General features: G+C 42.6%; 1 protein-coding gene across 1 annotated transcript in view; it reads right to left on the bottom strand.

Annotated features, from left to right (window-relative positions):
- SPEF2 (sperm flagellar 2) overlaps positions 1-23,286 on the bottom strand; it is a gene marked incomplete at its 5' end in the record, with an annotated part of 550,273 nt that overhangs the window by 259,724 nt on the left and 267,263 nt on the right. Inside the window, 2 exons of the mRNA XM_030191922.1 lie at positions 3,705-3,838; positions 14,666-14,885. Coding sequence (XP_030047782.1) covers positions 3,705-3,838; positions 14,666-14,885 — 354 coding nt within the window. The remainder of the gene's footprint in view (positions 1-3,704; positions 3,839-14,665; positions 14,886-23,286) is intronic.

Raw genomic sequence — 23,286 nt, 5'->3', positions numbered from 1 at the left:
CAGAGGTAGCAACATATTGTGACATGGGCTTAACCCACCTTACATCATTCCCATCATTGGTCTACTAAACCTCTTCCCTATCTATAAATCATTTATTCAAAGCAACACTTTTATTATATGCACACACAGGGCCCTGTTTACTAAGCTGAGCTATAGGTGTGCTAATGCTAGAGATACCCATATATTCCTAAGGATGTCTCTAGTGTTAACGCACACTGTAAAGATAGCGCACCTACAGCTCAGTAAACAGGGCCCACAATTTTTATGTACTTTTTATTTTCAAATTTTCAAAAATTAAACAAACTTTTAAAGGGCAGAAGCAAAAACCAGGAACTTATCTTTTAAGGCCGTCAGTTTCACTTATTCAGCTTCATCAGGAGGAAGTTTCCATGCCCAGTCAGAGCTGTGCTGCTCACTTAACATGTGCACTTGTTCAGCCACATTTTGCCCATGTGTGGGCATTCTAAACACAACAACAAACAGGTCTGACACGTAGCCTAGTGGTTAATGTAATAGACTATAAACCAGGGGACCGAGGTTCAAATCCCACACTGCAAAAATATCACTAGGGGTTGCTGGTGCCATTGGGAACATGATGCTGGCAGGGGCAGAAGCAACTGGGAATCATTCCTGTCCTAGAATCCCTAGACCTCCTGTGGTGACTTAAACTAACATGCATTATAGTAATACTAGTAAAAAAGGCCCGTTTCTGGAACGAATGAAACGGGCGCTAGCAAGGTTTTCCTGGGAATGTGTATGTTTGAGAGAGAGAGCCAGAGTGAATGTGCGGGTGTGTGACAGAGTGAGACTGTCTATGTGACAGTGTGTGTGTGATAATGAGAGTGTGTGACAGGGCCCCCTCCCCTGTTCCTAATGCCCCTCACCCCGTTCCCTCCCCTCCTTTTCCTCCTCCTTCCCACACTTTGGGTTCCTTAAGGCTTTCAAAAGTCTATGTCCCCCCGTGGCCCTAACGCCCAGTATCCGGATACCCCACCGCTTTCCTCCTCACCCCTCCCCCAAGATGTAATACTTTCACGTCCTTCATTTTTTTGAAAAAGTGTCCTACCTACCCTGTGTACAAATGCCCGGCATTCAGATTGTGTTCCTCTCGTAAATTTTCATTTCATTCATTCATTCAGAACTTCCCCCCCCCCCCCCCCCCCCCCCCCCCCCGAACACTTTTGGTTCCTTCAGTCTTTTAAAACTCTCCTATGTACCCTGTGTGCTAATGACCAGCATTGAGATTGTTTTCCTGTCACAAATTTGCATGTCTTTCAGTCATTCACAACTCCCCCCCCTTCTTTAGTTTAACACTTTCGTTTCCTTCAGTCTTTTAAAACTCTCCTATCTACCCTGTGTCCTAATGGCCAGCATTCAGATTGTTTTCCTTTCCCAAATGTTCATGTCTTTCAGTCGTTCAGAACTCTCCCACTCCCCCCATTTAACACTTTCGGTTCCTTCAGTCTTTTAAAACTCTCCTATCAACCCTGTGTCCTAATGGCCAGCACTCAGATTGTTTTGCTTTGCCAAATTGTCTGTCACTTATGTCACTGAGGTCAGTGCGTGCCTGCCTAGCAGACCACTTCCGGCAGGCACGGTCCCAAGCACATCCTGTTGGAGGTGAGAATTATTATATAGGATAATGTATGATAGTGCCATTTAATACATGTTACAAAGGCAAATATCATGCATTATTGACTTAATACCACCTAGTAGTTGTATAGATACCTAAAAAATAATAAGAAAAAAAAATCTCTCAATGCTTGGTCTCAATTACAATATCCTGAATAATAAAAAAAAAAGTTGGTTTTAAAAGGATACAATGAAAAAACACTTCATGCAAGGTTTAGAGTTTAAAGAAAAAACTTAAACCAATAGCGGATATCGTCCTATTGATAACTTGCGTTTAAAGTGCACGCCTAGTAGTGGAGACAGCTGCTAGCTTATCTTTTTGTGTTGTCCAGCTTCTATAACATCAGATGTTTTAAATCTGGCTAATTATCCTTATTTTTGAAGGAGAAGGGCGCCCATCTTCCGACACAAATCGGGAGATGGGCGTCCTTCTCCTAAGGTAGCCCAAATCGGCATAATCAAAAGCCAATTTTGGGCATCCTCAACTGCTTTCCGACGTGAGGATGATCAAAATTCAAGGGGGCGTGTCGGCAGTGTACCAAAAGCGGGGCATGGGCGTGGTTAACAGATGGGCATGCTCGGCCGATAATGGAAAAAAGAAGGGCGTCCCTGACGAGCATTTGGCCGACTTTACTTGGTCCATTTTTTTTCACGACCAAGCATCAAAAAGATGCCCGAACTGACCAGATGACTACCGGAGGGAATCGGGGATGACCTCCCCTGACTTTCCCAGTGATCACTAACCACCTCCCACCGGAAAAAAAGAACTTCAAAACTTTTTGTCTTTTTTTTTTTTTTTTTAAATATGTCCTTCGCTATGCCTCCATTCCTGTGACGGCAGTTGAGGACGTCCTTCCCATGGATGGCCAAATTTCAAGGGAGTGGAGTAGAGTGGAGGAGTGGCAGAGTGGCCTATTAGGTATGTGTTAAATGATGATCTCATATGGGCACTTGAACACCTTGTGATTGGTTATGTTTTATTATTATTAGCTTGCCACTGTAACTCTCACACTGACTTCTCTGTTTCTCTTTTCTGTGTTTGTTTTATCTACTTTTTGTTGGTTGTAGTTTTATCAACATGAGGCTTAAAGATAATGAAATATCTAAATATGCACCTAATATCTTTTACACTCTGTCAACCTTTAATATGGAGCTATCAAGGAATATTAAATCTGAAGGAATATTCTTGCCCACTCGATCTAACCAGAGCAGAGTTTAGAACATAACATTTCTAACTTCCTAATGCAAAACAGAAACTTTGCAATAAGGGCAATGTGTTAAGTCATGAACAGGTATCAACAGGAACATATCGTCAGCATATGAAAAGAATTTAGACCCCAAAGCAGAAAAATGACCACAGAAGGATGATATATATATATATATATATATATATATATATATATACACATACACGCACACATATATACATAATCTTACTAACAGTGATAAGTGGGAATAAGGCCCAACGTCTATCCGCTGGACAAATCTCAGCAATACAACCTGCAGAACAACATACTACCTCTTTCAATTTGGGAGTAATAGCTGACCTAATTTTCAAGATCTTCTCTGAAAAATACTGAGCTAGTGCTTCAGTGGAAAGACATGAATTCCCATACCATATTTCTTTAAAGGTTCAATTGTCAATGAAGAAAAAAGCCTGAACAGTTTCTTTTGCTCTAGACAGTTATCCTCAATATGTAAAGAATACAATTACCATTTAGCTGATTGAATGGCAATTTTATATTGTTTAAAAGCCACACTTCATTTTAATCAGTCTTATCCTGCAAGCTTCACCTAATGTGTTCCAACTTATGACAAGATTTTTTTTTTTAGTTTAGCTAGCTCACTACTTCAGCTGCCATGCACTTGTCATGGTATAAAATACCTATGTTGCCAGGTGTGCTATCTTTCTCCGGTTAGGTAAGCGGGTGGTATTGTGAATCAAACAGTCAATTTACATCCATATACATATTTAAACACATCAATGGCTTTGAACTTTGCCTTCTATAGAATTTAATTTTGCTCTTATTGTACTTTGAAATTTGCTTAGATAGTACTGAAGTTATGCATACCATCTGCATATTCCCAGCTTCCACTTTCAGAATCAAATTTTTTCCACCTTCAGAATTCATTTCATTATCATGGAACGCCTGCAAAGCTTCCTGAACCAGAGTGTCAATGGAGATGATATGAATAGAGGTGTAGGCTAACCAAAAAAGAGAACATTTTTGTGCGTTTAATTTGCATGTTACAAAATAAGGTATATTCAAATACATTTTTAATTCTAAGAACAGAGTTCCAATTTCTGCTGTTTTTGTTAAACAAAGTAGAAAATGTTAAGGAGTTCATTTTTAAAACGTCACCGAGTGCCAAAGAGAAAAAAAATTACATTGCATGGAGGAGTGGAAGAGTAGCCTATTGGTTAGTGCAGCAGACCTTGATCCTGGGGAACTGGGTTTGATTCCCACTGCAGCTCCTCTGGGCAAGTCACATAGGGGGTCTTTTACTAAAGGTCAGCTCAAGTTATCTGCAACAGGTCCCACTTTATTCCTATGGGCCCTGGTGCAGATAACTCAAGCTAATGTTTGGTAAAAGAATACATTAATCCTCCCCCCCCCCCCCCCCATTGCCCCAGGTACAAATAAGTACCTAGATATATTATGTAAACTGATTTGAATGTAGTTGCAAAAAAACTACAGAAAGTCAGTATATCAAGTCCCATTCCCTTACTTTGAACTATATGGAGGGGCATAATTGAACAAAAACGTCTATCTCCATGGGCGTTTATCTCCGAGAACGGGTCCGTGAAGGGGCGGACCGAACCGTATTTTCGAAAAAAATAGACATCCATGTTTTATTCGACAATTTGTGAGCTGGGCGTTTTTGTTTTTCAGTGATAATGGAAAATGAAAGCGCCCAGCTCAAAAACGAATAAATCCAAGGCATTTGTTCGTGGGAGGGGCCAGGAGTCGTAGTGCACTGGTCCCCCTCACATGCCAGGACACCAACCGGGCACCCTAGGGGGCACTTTTACAAAAACAAAAAAAAAAGGTAAAAGAGCTCCCAGGTGCATAGCACCCTTCCCTTGGGTGTTGAGCCCCCCAAATCCCCCTCAAAACCCACCGCCCACAAGTCTACACCATTACTATAGCCCTAAGGGGTGAAGGGGGGCACCTACATGTGGGTACAGTGGGTTTGGGGGGCGGTTTGGAGGGCTCCCATTTACCAGCACAAGTGTAACAGGTGGGGGGGGGGGGGATGGGCCTGGGTCCACCTGCCTGAAGTCCACTGCACCCCCTAATAATTGCTCCAGTGACCTGCATACTGCTGCCAGGGAGGTGGGTATGACATTTGAGGGTGAAAATAAAAAGTTGTGAAACGGCATATTTTGTGGTGGGAGGGGGTTTGTGACCACTGGGGGAGTCAGGGGAGGTCATCCCCGATTCCCTCCAGTGGTCATCTGGTCATTTAGGGCACTTTTTGGGGCCTTATTCGTGGAAAAACAGGGTCCAGGAAAAGTGCCCTAAATTCTCGCTAAAAACACATATTTTTCTTCCATTATCGGCGAAAGGCGCCCATCTCTGATCGCCCGATAACCACACCCCAGTTCCGCCTTCACCACGCCTTCGACACGCCCCCATCAACTTTGTCCGCATCCGCGACGGAGTGCAGTTGAAAACATCCAAATTCGGCTTTCGATTATACCGCTTTATTCGTTTTTGTGAGATAAACGTCTATCTCCCGATTTGGGTCGCAATATAGGCGTTTTTCTTTTTCAATTATAAGCTGGATAGTAACATAGTAAGTGACGGCAGATAAAGACCTGTGCGGTCCATCCAGTCTGCCCAACAAGATAAACTCATATTACTTGATATGCGATACTTTATATATATACCCAAGTTTGATTTGTCTTTGCCATTCTCAGGGCACAGATCGTATAAGTCTGCCCAGCACTCTTCTTGTACTAAAAGTTCTGAAGCTAACATTGAAGCCCCTTAAAATTTACACTCAAGCCCATCCCTATGTATTCAGTGACGATCAGGGTGTAGACCGTAGAAGTCTACCCAGCACTAGTTTCGCTTCCCAATTACCAGCGTCGCCACCCAATCTCCGCTAAGATTCCATGGATCCATTCCTTCTAAACAGGATTCCTTTGTGTTTATCCCATGCATGTTTGAATTCCATTACCGTTTTCATCTCCACCACCTCCCACGGTAGGGCATTCCATGTATCGACCACCCTCTCCATGAAAAAATATTTCCTGACATTACTCTTGAGTCTGCCCCCCTTCAACCTCAATTCATGTCCTGTAGTTCTACCACCATCCCATCTCCAGAAGAGGTTTGTTTGCGGATTAATACCTTTCAAATATTTGAACGTCTGTATCATGTCACCCCTGTTTCTCCTTTCCTCCAAAGTATACATGTTCAGGTCAGCAAGTCTCTCCTTGTACGGTTTGGAATGTAAATCCCATACCATTTTCGTAACTTTTCTTTGCAGCACTTCCAGTCTTTTTACATCCTTATCTAGATACGGCCTCCAAAACTGAACACAATACTCCAAATGGGGCCTCACGAATGACTTGTAGAGGGGCATCAACACCTCCTTTCTTCTGCTAGTTATACCCCTTTCTATGCAGCCTAGCATCCTTCTGGCCACAGCCGTTGCCTTGTCACATTGTTTCTTCACCTTCAAATCCTCGGACACCAACACCCCAAGGTCTCTCTTCTGAGTCGAGCTTACTAATCTCTCCCCTCCTATCCAGTATCTCTTTTTTGGGTTTCTGCACCCCAAGTGCATCACTCTACACTTCTTGGCATTACATTTTAACTTAGTAAACTATTTCAGAAACCATAAAACGAAATAGAACAAATGCAGAAATAAATGCAAAATATATTTATGTGAAAAAATATCTAAAAAATATATCTAAAAAACTGTTGTTTTGTGCTCAGTTTTTTTGGGTGTATTACAGTGATCTGGCGGTTCAAAATGTGTATAAACACCACATTTACATCATGGCACATCCTACCTCCATCCTAATCAAGTTCTTAGCAAATAAACAATGTTCTGTGTCCAAAAATCTGGAGCTGATACTTTGTTAATAAAACGTAAAAGATCTAAAAGTACATATCAGCTACTTAGCTTGGATGGAGTGCATGCAAGTCCACTTGAGTTCTTGTTGTATATTCTTGATCACTGCAGTACTTTTAAATGTCAGTCTGTGCAAAGCTTTAGTGAAAAAATGTTCCTAGTTCCTAGTTTATAGTCCTAGGTCTATAAAATAATGAGTGGAGTTGAACGGGTAGATGTGAAGCGTCTGTTTATGCTTTCCAAAAATACTAGAACTATGGGGCATGCGATAAAGCTACAAACTAGTAAATTTAAAATGAATCTTAGAAAATTTTTCTTCACTCAACGTGTAATTAAACTCTGGAATTCATTGCCAGAGAATGTGGTAAAGGCAGTTAGCTTAGCGGAGTTTAAAAAAGGTTTGGACGGCTTCCTAAAGGAAAAGTCCATAGACCGTTATTAAATTGGACTTGGGGAAAATCCACTATTTCTCGGATAAGCAGTATAAAATGTTTTGTACATTTTTGGGATCTTGCTGGGTATTTGTGACCTGGATTGGCCACTGTTGGAAACAGGATGCTGGGCTTGATGGACCTTTGGTCTTTCCCAGTATTGTAATACTTATGTAAGAGTAGCCCTCCAGCATATGCCTTCACCACAGACATGCAAGCAGCAAAAGCTTAATGCAGGTAGACCAAGTTTTACCTTGTAACCTTATGAAATCCTATTATTGGAGGCCAAGCTAAAACCTGGTTTGGTTTTGGTTAACCTTGAAGACACAATTAGTGCATACTGAGACTGTGGGTCCCTGTCAGAAACAAGGCTGCAGTAAGATTGCAGCTGCATTCCAAGAGACTTTTATTCCTAAATTCATCACACCTGTCAACAAAACAGGCTTTTATATACAAAAAGTGTTTGTTTTGTTTCCATCATTCTGAGTGGCTATGTCTGTAAAGGCTCTGCACCCACACCCTTGCTCACACTGCTACATATGGTTCTGGCTGTGAGATCCATGCTTTCCAATTTTCTGTGTTGCTTAAAATGACCTCTGAAGATGACTCAGACTATTTCTTGGTAAACTTTGAGAGAACTGATCAGCTGGCCAGAGGCAACATGGACTACCTATTTAAGAAACCTGTTAACCAGCAACAGACAAATCATATTCCAAGATGCACACCCCTCTTATTTGGAGGGGGATAATAACCAGGCTTCAAGTGGATTATGAGAAGACAGAGACTTTATCTTGTGTACATGGAGACATGATATAATACCTGACTGCTCAGGTCTCAATCAAAACCTCAGTGTGGCAAGCCCAGATGGAATTTGGTTTCCCTTCCTGGTTGACCTAGGTCAGGATTATCCAGGGTTCAAGGCTGTCTGGACACGGCTAATAACTTTAGCAGAAAAGCTGAAGGAAGAATTTTTCCAAGAGATCTTCCCACTGAAGGACCCAGACCTATATGTAGAGAACTCTAAACTAAACCCCAGCATCCATGTCAGTTAGAGAAGTTACATTATACTTAGAATCTGGGAGCAGCAGTAGATGCTGACCTTGATGTAGAGGATGCTACCCAGGATATCCCAGATCCCTTAGGTAGTTTATCTGAGAGGAGTGGGGAGGTCAATGCTGGAAATTTCAAAACAGCTCAAATGAAAGATGAATCCCTTAGGGAAGTCTGAGCTAAAGTGCTAGCATTAGTTGGTAGACAACCAACACCGACTAAAGCAAGTCCCCCATATTTTATAATGAAACGTGATTTACTATATAGAGTAGCTAAGGGAACCCTAGAAGGAGATGATGTAGAGCAGTTATTAGTCCCTCAACCGTATCATAGGTAAGTAATGTAGTAAAGAGAAAACCCAGAAGCACATTATGGCTTGATATTTCTGGATGTATAAGCAGGTACAACTATAATGCCAATCACATCTGACCTGCCATTTCAGAGTGGAGGAGTGGCCTAGTGGTTAGGGTGGTGGACTTTGGTCCTGAGGAACTGAGTTCGATTCCCACTTCAGGCACAGGCAGCTCCTTATGACTCTGGGCAAGTCACTTAACCCTCCATTGCCCCAGGTAGAAATAAGTACCTGTATACAATATGTAAGCCGCATTGAGCCTGCCATGAGTGGGAAAGCACGGGGTACAAATGTAACAAAAAAAAAATAGTCCTGCAAGAGTTCCCCTTGCCTCTTTCATGCCTATGCCCATCATCAAGACCCTGTTTGAAAGAGTGGCCATGGATTCTCATTGGTCCACTGGAGTGAACCACCCAAGGTAACAAGCAACCCACTATCCAGAAACCATAGATATCTGCCAGGAAAATAAATGCTCAGTGGGAGATTTTTTCACAAATGGGAATACCCATAAAAATCCTAACAAACCAAGGAATGTTGTTTGTGTCACATATCATGAAACAGGTGCACACCTTTTTGAATGTGAAGACGTTTTGGACTTCTGTGTACCATCGCCAGACCAATGGCCTGACTGAGTGATTCAACAAAACCCTTATGCAAAGACTGAAGAAGTTTGTTGCTGAAGATGGGAAGAATTGGAACACCTTACTTCATTATGTATTGCTTGCCATCTGGGAAGTGCCCCAGAGTGCAGCAGGATTCTCTCCATTTAAGTGTTGAATGTTAGGACAAACCTATACAGAGAGCAAGCTGTTGTGAAAACAGCAAGGGCCTTATAAAGTGGTTGAGAAAGTAGGACCTGTAAACTACAAGGTGGCTCAACTAGATAAGCAGAAGAAAGCAAAAAAAACTTCCATGTGAATTTACTGAAGAAGTGGACTCCCATAAGAGTGGTGCAGGTCCAGGAAGATGACTTTAGACCTGAGATCCCATAACACTCTAAGCTTTTTCAAGTCCCATTTGGAGACCAGCTCTCAGTCATCCAGAAAATGGATTTGGAGCAACTGGTTTGCCTGTATATGGATGTTTTTTCCAATACCCCAAACCAAAATCATCTTGCATCCCATAACATTAACAGGGATCCTAGCATAGTGGCCCAACAGCATGTGTATCAGATTCCTGAGGACTGGCAACAGGTGATGGCTAAGAGATGCTTAAACTAGGTGGCATAGAAGAACCTACAAGCAACAGATCATCCCCCACTGTACTGGTTCCTAAGACAGATGGGAGTATTCACTTCTGCATTGACTTTCAGAAAGTTAATGCAATTTTCAATCTCAAAGCATATCTGATGCCTTGAATGGATGAATTAATTGACTGAAGGCTGGGAGGAGTCCAGTTCATTTCAACATTGGACCTGACCAAGAGATACTGGAGGGTGCCCCTTACTCCACCTGCCAAGGAAAATACTGCCTTTTCTACACATCAGGGGTTTTTCTAGTTATGGTGCTACCCTTTGGACTTTATGGGGCTCCCTCTACATTCTATTGTCTGGTTGAGCACCAATTGAGACCCTATGGTGATTATGCCGCTGCATACCTACATGACATTGTCATGTACGGTAAAGACTGAAGAATCCAGTCTTTACAACATACCTGAAGAAGTGTTTCCTGGGAAAATAGGAAGCCCAGTACCTGGGGTATTCCTTTGGAAAGAGACAAGCAAGACTCCAAATCCAAAAAGTGGAAGCAATTATCAAGCTGCCTACCCCTCACTCCAAGAAGCAAGTTCCTGTATTTCTAGGACTAGTTGGGTATTACTGATGGTTCATTCTAGGTTTTGCTGAGAAGGCAGAGGCATTGACTTGCCTTCTGCAGAAAAAAGAACCAGATAAGGTCTGCTGGTCTTCTGAACTGGACAGACCTTCTGAGGCTTGAAAGGTGCCCTCTGCTCTGAGCCATTTTTTTTATTGCATTTCCACAGTACAAGATTTATTTGAAAGAAAAATATATCTTGCAAAGTAAAACAAAGCAAAATGTTTGATAGATAAATAATATAAGGAAAAATAAATACAAGAGATTCTATTAACCAAAATTAAAGGTAAATGGGGGCCAACACTACTCTAAGAAGTTAGAGTAGTTTTGACCTCCATTTACCTTTAATTGTAGTTAATAGAATCTCTTGTATTTATTTCCTAAGAGGTTAGGAGGAATAACTTCTTAGATTATATCAAAACAAAAAAGAAAAAAAAAGAAACAAGAAAAACAATAAGGAAAATTATTCAAGAGTGGTATCAGAGAATATTTTTATAGTTCATCCACTTAAAACCTGTACCTACACCTCAAGAGGGAGAGGGTATTGCAAAAGGATCAAGAAATACATAAATTTTCCAGAAAAATTTATGAAACATTTACATGGAAATTTCAGAAAAAAGACCCTCCTAATGCTAAAAGTTGAGAACGATAAGCCAAAAAAAAGCTTTACATCTGAACTGACTAGCTCTTCAGAGTTCAGGAAAAATTGGGACCTGCAAACAAAGAAAATTAAAGTCGTTTTGATGAAAATACTCTCTCAGGTTCCAATTACGGTCAGGTTCCAGAGCAAAGGTAGCAGTTAAAGTTGTCCTAGTCATTAATGGGCTAAAGTTTTCCAAGAAGCTTGTAAGATCAAAACTGAATTTAGCTGGCTCCTTCTCTAATTTGTGCACACTTTTCTCACTCCAGTCTAATCAATAAGCTCATGTTATAGATGGAACCATGTCACTAACGAGTTGCAAATTTCCAGTAGATATTTCTTCAACAGTTCCAACGGTGACAATACAGGAGATCTGAGAAGTTTATTAAATTTAAATGACAATCATAATTCTCCAATTTCCAATGAATAATCAAATTACTTTTCATTACTACTGCATGATCAGATTTCAATTTCTCTACTTGTGTTTCAACCACACACAATTTCTATTCTTGTTTAGTAATGATTTCAACACACTGTTTAATCTGAGTCTGTAAAGTTTCTGGAACATTCACTACACTGTAGTAAGAAATACTCCAATTCACCTAAAGCATCCCACAACCCTTCCAAAGTCACTTTTTCAGGCTTCAATTTTCCTCTCATAACATTCCCCATTCTGAAATCCTCACTCAGTAATGTTCTTTCAACAAATGGTGAAAGTGGTCTTCCAAATTCACCCAGAGGGATAGTACCTGCAGTGGTGGGTTTCTCTGATGACTTGAGACTTTCTTTCCAGACATATTGCAGGGTCACACTGTCTTGGACTCCAAGGGTAACGTCATCCATATCTATCCCAGACTCGATCGCTGTGCACTGTGCCTCACTTTCAGATATGGGGGGCATCTTGCGATTCAAAGGGCTAAGCATTGTTTCTAAAATGCTTTGAGCTCTAAATCTTCCAGCAAGCTCACTCCCCTCAGTTACAACTCTGGCAGCTGGGACAACAAAGTTTGCACAGCTGGGACAACAAAGTTCGCAACAGTCTGCTGTCTAGGGCCCAAGGCATACACAGCTTCTCGTGGGTAAGTACATGTATTTCTCTTGTGATACCATGATTAGCCCACATAAGCCACAGAAGACACTGAGCTTCCACTTCTGTGTCCGCTCACGATGCCATCTTGGCCCTACTGATCTGAGCCAGTTCTGATTAGTGCCAACTTCAATTGCTGTTTTGAGGCACAAACTGATGCATCTGATGTAGGCCCCAGTGCAATCCTGGCCCAAAAAATTGGGAGGGAAGTACACCATGAGCTTTTATAAGTCAGAAGTTGCTTCCTCATGAGAAGAACTACGCTGTAATTGAGAAGGAGAACCTAGATGTCAAGTGGGCACCGGATACTTTGTTAAGGCACCCCTTTACTTTGGTAATACACATTGAGTCCCTCAAGTGGCTGGTCCGTCATAAGGAATCCAATGGTTGAATCATGAGATGGCTCCTTAGTCTTCAGCCCTTCTATTTTGCTGGGTAACACCCGGCTGCCTGGCAGCATCAGAATGCTAGCTTCCTTTCTCAGGCCCTGTTAATGCAGGTGCTCAACAGGATATGGTTCAGTTGAGGGGGAGGGATACAGGTATTATTGGTTGTCCTTTAACAAGACTCCTTCACAGAGTCACATTAAATCCTGCAGTACAGAACAGAAAGAACATGACTAGGGCCTGGTTCAGGCAGCCAGATAAAAGCTCTGAGCACAAGCAGACCAGAGAGACCAGGGAAGCCAAGATCACCTCTCTAGCATATGCCTTGATCACACATGTACAAGCAGCAGAAGCTTAATGCAGGTAGGCTAAGTTTTACCTTGGAACTTTGTGAAATTCTATTCCTAGAGGCCAAGCCAGAGTTAGGCCTGGTTTTGGTTAATATCGTAGATAAGACTCATGCACATTGAGACTTTGGGGCCCTGTCAGGGACAGGGCAGCAGTAAGATTGCAACTGCATTCCAAGAGACTTTTATTCCTAAGTTTATCACACCTGTGAAGGGAATGAGCTTTTATAATCTTTTGTATATAAATAAAGTGTTTTGTTTTGCTTCTGTCTATCTGCATCAATACCCTCTATCACACTGCTATAGTCCTCTTCTTGGCCATAGTACAGTGGGGCACCAGGAAGCATATTTCATAGGACATGATTCTGGCTCAGTATGGTCCTAAGTATGCTACTGGCCTCAAAGTAGCCAGCAAACCTTTAATGAAGGACCTGACAAGGCCCATGTTTTGGCGTGAGCATCTGCTTTAGGAGTCAGAGTTTGTAGGATACCTTGCTTGAAAACTGTTAATAGCCACAAATAAAGCTGTCACAACACAAGCAGGAAACAACTTCTCTTGAGTTAACATGGGCATCCTTTTTAGTTGCTCTATCAACATGTGCAGCATTTTCTGAGCAACTCGAGCAAAATTGTTTCCTGCATGTGTTGTGACAGCCTTATTTGTGATTTTTAACAGTATTTCACCCAAGGTATCCTACAAAGGATGACCCCCTGATGCAGGTGTTCACACTGAAACACGGTCCATGTCGGGTCCCTGATTTCTGGTTACTCATTCTTGGAGGCTTTTGGTGCTTTTTTCTGGTCTGCTTACCTTCCTATAATGTGGATTCTCTTTATTTTGTTGCTCCAGAGTCTGCTACCACATTATTGTACTCTAACATCGTTAGTGTGCACTATAAGTAAATAGCCTACCTTGCACAAAATAGGATTCTGCGATAAATAACACACATTTATGGCAGTTTTTGCCATTGATATTTTTAGATACATCACTTTAAACATGCTTCTCTCTTATAAGCAAATATATGGCTGTATTCCTGTCCTGCATTCATGATCATGGACAAAATATTGCATAGCCCACATTAACTGAAAGGGTCACACATTGTGAAGAATAAGGGGCTGTCCTATCCTGGTAGGCCACTAGAGGGCGGTGGTCCCATAGAAATGAGGGAAAAATGTCCAGGTCATGTCATTATTGAGGAGTCACTAGAGGGAGCCAGTAGGGGGAATGTCCAGATGGAGGTTGCTAGGACCAGGGAGAGTCCTGGGGTGGGAACAGGTGGAAGTTGTTATGGGCTGGGTGCTGCCTGGAAGTAGGGGGAAGAGCCTAAAGGGGTGGTGAAGCTAATTAACCACCTTATACCTGCCTGAGTAGTGAAAGAGAAAGGAAGAAGCTGGAGACCTGGGGGAAGAGGATCCCCTTGAAGGTACTGGCTGAACTCTGTGGACTTTTGAAACTCTGGTGAAAAGGTGACAGCTGCACTACCATCTGAGAAAGTCTTTAAATGAAAAGTAAATACTTGTGTTTGGCTGTTTGAACTGTGAAAGTTTGAGGAACTGCTTTAAGTCTGGAAAGGGTTTAATTAGAAGACTCTGAGTAATGCCTTTTTGTTATGTTTGAGTTGAAGAAGGAATGTTTGAGTTAAAGAAGAAATAAGCCCTGAAGATTATGTTAAATGGCAACTAATAAAACCTTTGATTATAAGAAGCCTGGTGTTGGTGAATGTTTGTGAAGGAAGCTAAGCAGGGTCAGCCCTGGCCAGGTCTTGGAAGAGTGACCAGTTCACAACATACATCAGAAACTTAAGAAAGTGAAAGGAAACATATTAATAATATTGTACCTTGTGCTAAGTATTTTAGGGAAGTGGTTTTCCCAGAAAAAATCTTTCCAAGAACACAACCCTTTATTGAGGATGAATGATATATAAGTGGTGGAGTCTCAGGTCTTATAGGGGTAACAATATCCAGTAGCCTGTAAATTATATGACCGAGTACATTGTTGTTGGGTGCAGGTCCTTTCACATTCAAATCTTCAGGTGGTTTCCACTCCCCAGTCATAGCCTATAACAATAAATAAATAAAAATTCACATAAATGTAGGAATGAAGTTGAAGTAATATCTAATGTTTGTTAATAACACAAAAATGCAATTGTCAAATGTCATTTACAAAGTAAATGCTAATTTTCAGGCTGTCTGAAAATTGCCTGCCCCTTACAAGGTAAAAGCACATGCAGATTTCAACACTGCATACTTTTTACCCAGAAAAGAATAAATTCCCACATTTTTAAGAAGCACAGAGAAATAGCACACACGGGTTACATTTTTGAATTACACAGCTGTTGAAAACTTACCTCTTCAAACAAGCCTACCCAAACAACCCTACTTAACTCTTGAACCTGAACCACAACACTAGTACTACCCACACTACAACCCTCTTCCCACATCTCTTCCTATTGTCCTACTCTACACAACTGGATTACCACTATGACACTTTGTACCATACTTTGTGTTATCTATGCGGTACCTTGTACCAAATTTTGTAAGCCACACTGAACCTGCTATCGAGCGGGAAAGAGTGGGGTATAAATGCTATAAATAAATAAATAAAATTTCTATAGAATAAGTACCCGCAGAAAAAGCCTATACAATTCTCTGTAGGTACTTTCTCCCAGCACAATTTTCTAAGAAAAGCATGCTCATACTTCTCTTTAGAGCAGTGGTTCTCAACTTTTTTCAGTAAGGATGCATCTGACAGACAATGCTCGCATATGTGACACTTCATACGTGACTCAAGGACCTTTTAGTCTGATACAGTATGGCAGCTCTTATGAATTAAATGTAAACATGCTCTGTGTCCACAAAAACCACACAAAACAGATACAGATCATAAATAGCACATTTTCTCCATGGAAGTTATAATATAAGAATACATATATATTGTGATAAGTATGAGGCTGTCCTATCCGGGCTAGGCCACCAGAGGGCGCTAGTATGAGAATAGGTGGAGGTCGCTAGGACCAGGGAGAACCCTGAGATGTCCCCAGGTGTAGGAGGTGATGGGCTGGGTCCTGTGTAGCTAATTAACCACTTTATACCCCACCTGAGTTGTGAAAGGAAAGGAGGTGAGCTAGCAGCAGAAGAAGAGAGATCCCCTGGAAGATACAGGCTAACCCTATGGACATGTGGTGGACTGTGTGTCCAAAGGAGATCAGCAGGCTGAAAATCCTGGGGTAAGAAGTCCCTAAAGCTTCTTTGACTGTGTGTCCTCAGTACTTAGAGGAACTGTGTGTTCAGTGAAAGGACTGTGTGTCCAGAACTGTGTGTTCAAATAGGGGACTGTGTGTCCAAAGAAGAAAGGACTATGTGTCCAGAACTGTGTGTTCAAAGAGGGGACTGTGTGTCCAAAGAAGAAAGGACTGTGTGTCCAAAGTACCGAGAGAAGCAGGCTGCAAAGCCTGGGGTTGAGAGTCACCAAAGTATTGGTGTAGTACTGAGCCCATGTATTTGTGTGGGGAGGCTCATTGTGAAGATCTATGAAAGCATAAAGTATTAAGCTAGAAGAAGTGTGCCCAGGGGCTGGAATAAAGTGTTGCCTGAGAAATATGCAGTTGGTGAGACCTGTTTAATTTGCTGAGTGGGAACCAGGTCACCCTGAGCGAGAAGGGGTAGCACACTAATTTGCATATAATCTGCATATTGAAAACCAGGTCACCCTGAGTAAGAAGGAGGATATCACAATATATATTTTTTCTTTTTTTCCTGATTCTCATGCCATCTGTGTAATAGCAATATAAATCTCTCCACTATCAGGCACACCAGGAAATAATACAAAAACTGAAAAAATCCTAACATACATGTACTAAACCTACCATATTACAGTAGCATTAATTCCTATGATTTAAACAACATAAACCCTAACTATTAATAGTCAGCACTACAATATTACATGGGACCAATATACCTATACACCTACTATTAGTAAAACAGTACAAGTAGGATTGCTACAGAGTTCTACATAGACGCTACAAACAAGCTTTCTTGTATGTTTTCTGTTCTCGTTCTAGTGGGTCCTGTCATTTGTGCTTTTTCAATTTTCTTCCTAGCTTCTTCCACTCCCTCAATAATTTATTTATTTATTTATTGCATTTGTATCCCACATTTGTATCCATCTCTGACATATTTCCTCTTTCTCTCTTTTCTGTCTGTCTACTCAAATTTCATCCTTTCACACTTAAGTCCTCCACCTATATTTAATTTACCTATCTACTTTCTATCTCTTCCTCTCACCCTCTAGCTCTCCTATCTCATTCCTTCCCTCGACTCCTGTCCTCTTTCACTCACTTTCTATCTATTCTTCTACCCTCTATATTCACCATCCTCTTCTCACTCATCTCTCCTGAGAACCCCCATGATCTCTCCCCCATGGTTCCACCATGCCAAGCATTTTCCCTCTCTCTTCCTTCCTACACTTATGTAGCCCAACAATTCGTCTCTCTTTATCCAACCACACTTGTAGCACATCTCCATGTCCTGCCCACCCCCTCTTTCCTCCACCCCAATGGTCCAGCACTCCTTTTTGCCTCTTTCCCCTTTCTCCCTTATGATCCAGCAATACCTGCCCTCTCCCCTTTCCCCTCCACCCCTATGGACCAGCAACCCCCTGTCTCTTCTCTCTCTCCTCTACCCCATGAGCCAGCATTTCCTTGTCTCCTCTCCCTTCCCCTCTACCCCTATGGTCCAGCACTCTCTGTCGCCTCTCCCCCTGCTCCCGATTATAATCCTGTCTTGACTCCAGCCCTACTCAGCGTTACTATCTCCAGTATAGCTCTGTATTCCTGTCTCCTGCTCCACCCCAGGTTTCAGTCCTGCCCCCAAGGGCTTTTTTCAGAGCCACCTCATGTACCGGTTCTGCCACTCCTGCCCCCAACGGCTCTTTTCTGTGCCACCCCAGGTCCCGGTTCTGCTGGTTCTGCCCCCAAGGACTCTTTTCAGATCCACCCCAAGTCCAAGTTCTGCTGGTCCTGCTCCCAAGGGCTCTTTTCAGAGCCACCCAAGTCCCAGTTCTGCTGGCCCTGTCCCCAAGAGCTCTTTTCAGAGCTACACCAGGTCCCGGTTATGCCAGTCCTGACCCCATGGGCTCTTTTCAGACCCACCCCAGGCTCTGTTTTTACTGGGCCTGTCCCAAGAGTCCTTTTCAGTGCTACTCCACATCTCCACGTTTCTTGGAGCAACTTGCCTGCCAACAGCTGGGACTCCTGCACCTACTGTTGAACGGCTGCAGCCTAAGGACCCACCCACCTACAATCATGACAAGATGCTGACAAACAGTAGGACTGTTGCCTATCTGATAGCTAGGATCTGAACCAGGCAAGTATTGAGTCACTGATGCCTGTTCTGCCAGTTGAACTAGCATAATATCATGGTCCACAGTGCCAAAAGTTTTGAAAAATCCATCAGGACTAATACCAAGGTGAATCTCCTATCTTAGTTTCTGTGAAAAGTATCTAGTAGAGATACAAGGACCATCTTCATTCCAGTTTCTTTCTTACAGCCTGTCATTGAATTGATCTGAATGCAGACTGTTTGTTCTACAAGTTTTCCTACTGTAAGCACCCTAGGGTCCTGTTTTAAGGGTTCCCACAGTGACACATAGTGTGGCTCTATTAAGCAAGATGCTTTTCACTTTAATTTCACCTTGCAGTTTCCAGAAAGGAAGAGTTCCCATCACTGGAGAGGATTAGTTTGGAGGGAACTTGCCATTGGTATGAAACCCTGTGCTCAGACTGAATTGCTACCTTTGGCTTTTGCCTCCCTGTTCACTTACCCTGTAAATGATGGGAGAGCCCAGGGGCGGACTGACCATTTGGGTAACCGGGCAGTGCCCGAGGACCCAGAGACTCTAGGGGGTACTGAAGATCTGCCTGGATGGTCACTGCACACGACAGCCCTCTCCGGTCCTATCTTTAAAGGCGTCCCGCTGGTAATCTAGTGGCCTCTGCAGGGGGGAACATGTTCTTTCCTGCTCGCTGTGCTGCCGCTATTCCCCCTGCCTGGCACCGCTGTTTTTAAAAATGGTAGCTGAGACTCCCTGTGGAAGTCTCACTAGACTGTCGAGACTCATGAGACTACCGTGGGAAGTCTGACGCTATTTTGAAAACACGGCAGCGCCGGAAGGCAGGGGAATAGCAGCAGCGCAGCAGGCAGGAAAGAGCATGCTCCTCCCCCTCTGCAGAGACCACTAGACCACCAGGGCTCTTCAGGTAGGACCAGGGCAGTGGGGGCGTCGGCGGTGGCAGTGGGGGTGGGGGGGTGTCGGCCAGCGGCCGGGCAGGGGGTCCACACCACCCTCAGTGCTCAGGGGCTCAGACCACTCTCAGTCCGCCCCTGGGAGAGCCCATTCAACCCAAAGGCCCTAGCCAACTAGCTGCAGATGGCAAGATGGTTACAGTCATACCTGCTGCTCTATGTAGGTTACTTCCTCTATGTCTTGGTGTAGAGGAGGTAACCTACATAGATTACACACCCTCTATGTCATTTGTTTTCCTTTGGTCCCATCTTGTTGCTAGATAGGGATCCTCTCTATTTACCCCAGGCCTTTTTGAATTTTGTCATTGCTTTTGGCCCAACCACCTCCACCATGAGGGCATACCAGGTATCCACTACCCTTTCAGTGAAAAGTATTTCTTGTTGTTGCTTTTCAGCTAATCTCCTTTCAGTTTCATTTCAACTATTTGTCTACTGAATAATAGATCCAGATGAAACAACTTTTGAATATTGGGCTTACCTGAAGGATCAGAGGGTACTGATCCTCTCACCTTCTTAGAACAATTTCTGCCAGGTCTTTTAAATTTACAGCTTAATCTACCTCTTGAATTTGTCCATGCATTCACAACACCATGGAACGGAATCTCTGGCACCAAATAAACAAGGCCTGTTGTTGTATGAGCACTACATTATCATCATGCTTTAGTAATACTCCAAGCAGTGAAAATAAAAGTCCAATTTGCTATGAGGGTGCTACTGTCCTGTCCATACCAGATTTAAACAAACATAACTTGCAAATGGCACAATTTATTATACCTCCCATTCTTAAAAACACTGAGGCCAAATATGGTCTCCTCTTTCTAGCCAAGATTAAAATAACTATCAACAACACTACAAGTTTTTTGAAGAACTGTCAGCATTACAATCCTATTTGGAGCAACAAAGATTTTCTGAAAATAATACTCCAATTCATATAACTCTTCTGTGTTATCTGTATGGTAAATTTCAAAGCATAAACCTAGTTCAAATATTTTCTAAATAATCTGTTCAACTGCAAATTGTTAATCTTAAAGTTACTTATACTGTCCTGCTGATTTGTTCTAATGTTCCTATAGTTCCATAATCAGTTGGTGATCTATGAATGTTACCTTATCCCTTTACCATATTTTGTATGGCATATAGTTTTCATATTAATATTGAGTCCTTTGGTTTATTATTACTGAATAATTTATATACTTGTTTAGCGTGAGTTGGGATCAGCTCTCCTTGCAATGCTTGTCAAGGTACAAACATCATTGTTAATGTTTTAATTAACTGAATTCCAAAGTATCAAGCTCAGAATCTGAGAGATTGGTTATACTCACTTCAAAACAAGAAGCAAAGAACCAAGCCGGGAACTCCTTCTGCTTGGTGGATGAGAGCATGATAGAAAAATTAGTGAACAGCCTATCTCCAACCAGAGCGCAGGCAGATCCCTGCTGTTCGATAATACTGAGGGCAATGTCTGAGATAACTGTCCGATTTTTAACAAAGCTAGTGAAAAAATTGCTTCAAGAAGGCACGTTAGTGGACTCACTCAAAGAGGCAACTGCTGAACCACTCCTAAAAAAAGCAACACTTGATCCAAAAATAATGAATAACTACAGACCAATCTCCACGCTCCCGTTCATGGTAAAAATCATTGAGAAAGCAGTGATACACTAACTAATGAAGCTTGTGGAGGAAAGTCACTTACTAAATGATTTTCAATTTGGATTTAGAGTCAACCATAGCGTCAAATTTTACTGCTATCAATGCTACATAAACTAAGGATCGAAATGGACCAGAACACTAACTTTTGCATTACCACACACTCAACACTGCATCAGCTTTATACACCATTGACCATCAACTCCTAATCAGCAGATTTCGGCATTGGGGGTTGTGAAGAAACAGTGTGTTTTAAGCCTGTAAAATGTATTAGATATTTTCCTGTTTTAATTATGTCCTGAAGTACATTTCTCCTATTTGGTCAGCAGGTGGTGTTTCTTTGCTGTAAAGCTGTTACAGGGAACTGAATGTTCTTTTCCTTTAACACAAGCAGGAAGCAAGCAGCAGTATACCTTCAGATCTTGTCCACTGGGCTCTGATTGGCCTGGAGTTTGAAAAATTACCCATTAGTGCTGGCTGTTGCTTCAGTCTTAGCGCGGGAGGAAAGAGAGACAGATCTCTTTGTTGAGGCTTGGTGAATTATATGTCCTGACATTCCCAGGTACTGTTTAGACAGTATACATAGTAACATGGTAACATAGTAGATGACGGCAGAAAAAGACCTGCACGGTCCATCCAGTCTGCCCAACAAGATAAACTCATGTGTACACCTTACTTTGATTTGTACCTGTCTCTCTCAGGGCACAGACCGTATAAGTCTGCCCAGCACTATCCCCTCCTCCAAACCACCAGCCCCGTCTCCCACCACTGGCTCTGGCACAGACCATATAAGTCTGCCCAGCACTATTCCCCGCCTCCCAACCACCAGTCCTGCCTCCCACCACCGGATCTGGCACAGACTGTATAAGTCTGCCCACCACTATCTTCGCCTCCCAACCACCAATCCCTCTTCCCCCCACCGGCTCCACCACCCAATTTCGGCTAAGCTTCTGAGGATCCACTCCTTCTGCACAGGATTCCTCTATGTATATCCCATGCATGTTTGAATTCCGTTACCGTTTTCTTCTCCACCACCTTCCGTGGGAGGGCATTCCAAGCATCCACCACGCTCTCTGTGAAAAAATACTTCCTGACATCTTTTTTGAGTCTGCCCCCCTTCAATCTCATTTCATGTCCTCTCGTTCTACCACCTTCCCATCTCCGGAAAAGATTTGTTTGCGGATTAATACCTTTCAAATATTTGAACGTCTGTATCATATCACCCCTGTTCCTCCTTTCCTCCAGGGTATACATGTTCAGGTCAGCAAGTCTCTCCTCATATGTCTTGGAACGCAAATCCCATACCATTCTCGTAGCTTTTCTTTGCACCGCTTCCATTTTTTTTACATCCTTAGCAAGGTACGGCCTCCAAAACTGAACACAATACTCCAGGTGGGGCCTCACCAACGACTTGTAGAGGGGCATCAACACTTCCTTTCTTCTGCTGGTCACACCTCTCTCTATACAGCCTAGCAACCTTCTCGCTACGGCCACCGCCTTGTCACACTGTTTCGTCACCTTCAGATCCTCGGATACTATCACCCCAAGATCCCTCTCCCCCTCAGTACATATCAGACTCGCACCGCCTAATACATACGTCTCTCGTGGGTTTCTACTCCCTAGGTGCATCACTTTGCATTTCTTTGCACTGAATTTTAATCGCCAAACTTTAGACCATTCTTCTAGCTTCCGCAGATCTTTTTTCATGTTTTCCACTCCCTCCCGGGTGTCCACTCTGTTACAAATCTTAGTATCATCCGCAAATAGGCAACCTTTACCTTCTGCAGTTATGCTGCAACCATGTAGAGGGTCTGTCCCCAGCACAGCTATGGTCCGCCTGCACCATAATGGGATAATGTGGGATACAAATGTAACAAATAAATAAGTAAATTTAATACAAATTGGAGAAAATGTTTCTTCACTCAATGTGTAATTAAACTCTGGAATTCGTTGCCAGAGAATGTGGTAAAGGCAGTTAGCTTAGCGGGGTTTAAAAAAGGTCTGGACGGCTTCCTAAAGGAAAAGTCCATAGACCACTACTAAATTGACTTGGGGAAAATCCACTGCTTATTTCTAGGATAAGCAGCATAAAATGTATACAGATGATTAGTGACTGTTATAGTTGATCCATATTTCAGTTACCTGTTATTGTTAGCTATTTGCACTATTTTGTTCGACTGTTCAATATTTTTTAAAAGAATAAACATAATTGTTTGTTCGCCCTGTTTGTCTGGACTGATAAAGAATCTTGGTGGTTTGTGTGTTGGGTCTGTGAGTGCTTTCTGGGGACCACTGGGAGCATGGTTCCAGTAACCTAGAAATCACCGGGGATAATTGGAGAGCGGGAGACTCGCCCAGAGGTGGTTGTGATCCAGTTGGTGGGAGGAGGGTGTTAGTGTAGAGCACAAATGGCAGGTGCAGGCGGACCATAGCTGTGCTGGGAACATACCCTCTATGTGGTTGCAGCATAACTGCAGGCGGGTGGCTAGGAGTTTCATGTCAAGGCTTA

This window comes from Microcaecilia unicolor, chromosome 2 (assembly GCF_901765095.1).
Source record: "Microcaecilia unicolor chromosome 2, aMicUni1.1, whole genome shotgun sequence".
Lineage (NCBI taxonomy): Eukaryota > Metazoa > Chordata > Amphibia > Gymnophiona > Siphonopidae > Microcaecilia > Microcaecilia unicolor.
This window is presented reverse-complemented; position numbering and strand designations above follow the sequence as displayed.